The sequence below is a fragment of the Aptenodytes forsteri genome, unplaced genomic scaffold (assembly GCF_000699145.1).
Source record: "Aptenodytes forsteri isolate BGI_AS27 unplaced genomic scaffold, ASM69914v1 Scaffold53, whole genome shotgun sequence".
Taxonomy (NCBI): Eukaryota; Metazoa; Chordata; class Aves; order Sphenisciformes; family Spheniscidae; genus Aptenodytes; species Aptenodytes forsteri.
This window is the reverse complement of record NW_008795909.1, coordinates 9,013,346-9,015,329: the sequence shown is the minus strand read 5'-3', so window position 1 is coordinate 9,015,329 and position 1,984 is coordinate 9,013,346. Positions and strand designations below refer to the sequence as shown.

General features: G+C 47.6%; 1 protein-coding gene across 1 annotated transcript in view; it reads left to right on the top strand.

Annotated features, from left to right (window-relative positions):
- Positions 1-238: 238 nt before the first annotated feature.
- CCDC174 (coiled-coil domain containing 174) overlaps positions 239-1,984 on the top strand; it is an 18,430-nt gene continuing 16,684 nt past the window's right edge. The window contains 1 exon segment of the mRNA XM_019473427.1: positions 239-348. Within this exon segment, the coding sequence (XP_019328972.1) occupies positions 239-348 (110 nt within the window).

Below are 1,984 nucleotides of genomic sequence, written 5' to 3'. Positions count from 1 at the left end.
GGGGCAGGTGGGGGGGTGGGGGTGTAGGAGAAGTCCACACTGAAGCTTTGCAACTGATTAATTTCAAGCTTGTGCAGCATCTCTCACCAATCTTACAAGATGCCTAAATGCCACCATTTCATACAAAATCCCCTTAGAACAATCCACTGCAATCCCCCATCTTCCTCAAAAATAATAAACAAGCTTTTTGTGTTGATGCAGCTTTGTGGAAGTAAACACAATTAGGCCTCATGCGAAAATGAGCAGCATACTAATGAGAAGTGCTGAATCAATTATTCCCCCGGAATTCAGGGCTATCAGCAGTCTGAGATCAGGCATGGTAGTTTATACAGCTTTCACAGATTCCCGGTAAGAAATAAGCATAGCCCAGCCACACTGAGTCTGTATTATACACACAAAGACAGATTCCTCCCTTTCCTCATCTCATTTCTTTAAGTTAAGCTGATTTTGCTTCACAACTTGGAAAGCTGCTTATTCCAGCTCCCCCTCCCTCACTGGCATTTTATGAATGCCTGTGGGCTGGATTAAAAAAAAAGCCCAGAACAGCCTTCCACAGGTTAGAGTCGACATCGAGCCTTTTTGAGGGAACCATATGTGTGAAAGCTTGTCAGTTCTTAGACTGTAAATACAAGACTACTGAACTGACGTTTACAAAGTGCTCCAAAAGCCATCTGTCTGGATGCGTGCTCGAGTGCCGAACCCCACACCTAGGGGAGCACAACAGCACGCAGAGCAGCCCCGGGGCTGCGGCGAGCGTGGTGCTCCCTTCTGTCCGGGTCTGCTTTTATCACTGCCTTCTGGTCCTGCTGATGTTAACTGAGAGAGAACGCGAGCTAAAGGTTATCTCACAGCACGAGTCCTTCAGTTATATACAGCATCAGTGACACTGATGGACTCATTCCCAATTCAGGCATGTCTAGCCAGGCCTTTGCTACGCACAAAATAATCTGCTGTTCCTTGCAAGTGCAGAAGTGCCAGCTCTGTGATCCTCGCTCACAGCAACAATATGAGCTAGCTTGCAATTTCTAAGATTAATTCCTTTTTCCTCATCTTGTCATGTAACCACTCAGTAGCACGGCTTTTCCTTACAACCCTGGTCATGCATCTCACCCTCAACTAGAAAGGAACATTTTAAGAGAGATGCTGACACCTCCAGGTCCTCGTTCCATCTTCACATATCCCCTAAGACTATCCAAGTAACACTTGATACATAGAGGGCTGCTGAGATGATACTGAGCCATTTTATGCAACACCCAAAACAGAAGGAGTGCTGTTCCAGCATGGTTCAGACAGGTAAATGCAAAAACAGAGAGTGCAGGAAGGAGAGAGCAAGTGAAAAAAAAAAAACAGGTTTGTAAATGTGGAAAAGAAGAACATGCTTCATGGACAGGCTGGAATTCCAGTGTGAACTCGAGTCGGAGGGACTGTGACCTGAGTCCACGCGGGAGCAGGACAGCCTGAAGCATCTGTGGCTGTGGATAAGCCCATGCCAGAGCAGGTACATCTCAAAGCGTCTGTGGCCATGGTTATGTCTGTGCCGCAGCAGGTATACCTCTGAAGGGATTGTGGCCCAAGAATAAGTCCACGCTGGAGAAGGTACACCTCGAAGCATGTGTGGCTGTGGATAAGTCCGTGCTGCAGCAGGTACACACTGAAGCATCAGTGGCTGTGCATGAGGTCCTGCTGGAGCACCTCAAAGCGTGTGGCCATGGATAAGCCCATGACAGAGCAGGAACCCCTTGTTGCTATCCAGGCTAGGAGCACGGGGAGGAGTTCATTGCAATGTTAAACCCTATAAACTTGCCCAAAGGGGCCAGGGGTGGAGATTGTAATGGAAATACCTTTAAATTGTTGTAACCCATGATTTGATTGCATGTTAACAGGAATTACTACAGCAGGAACCACCTGAACCAATGGAGGACAAGCCTTACAAGAAGCAGTGCAAGTGCAGCAGTGACCCGACCTGAGCTGGCTTTGGTGCCCA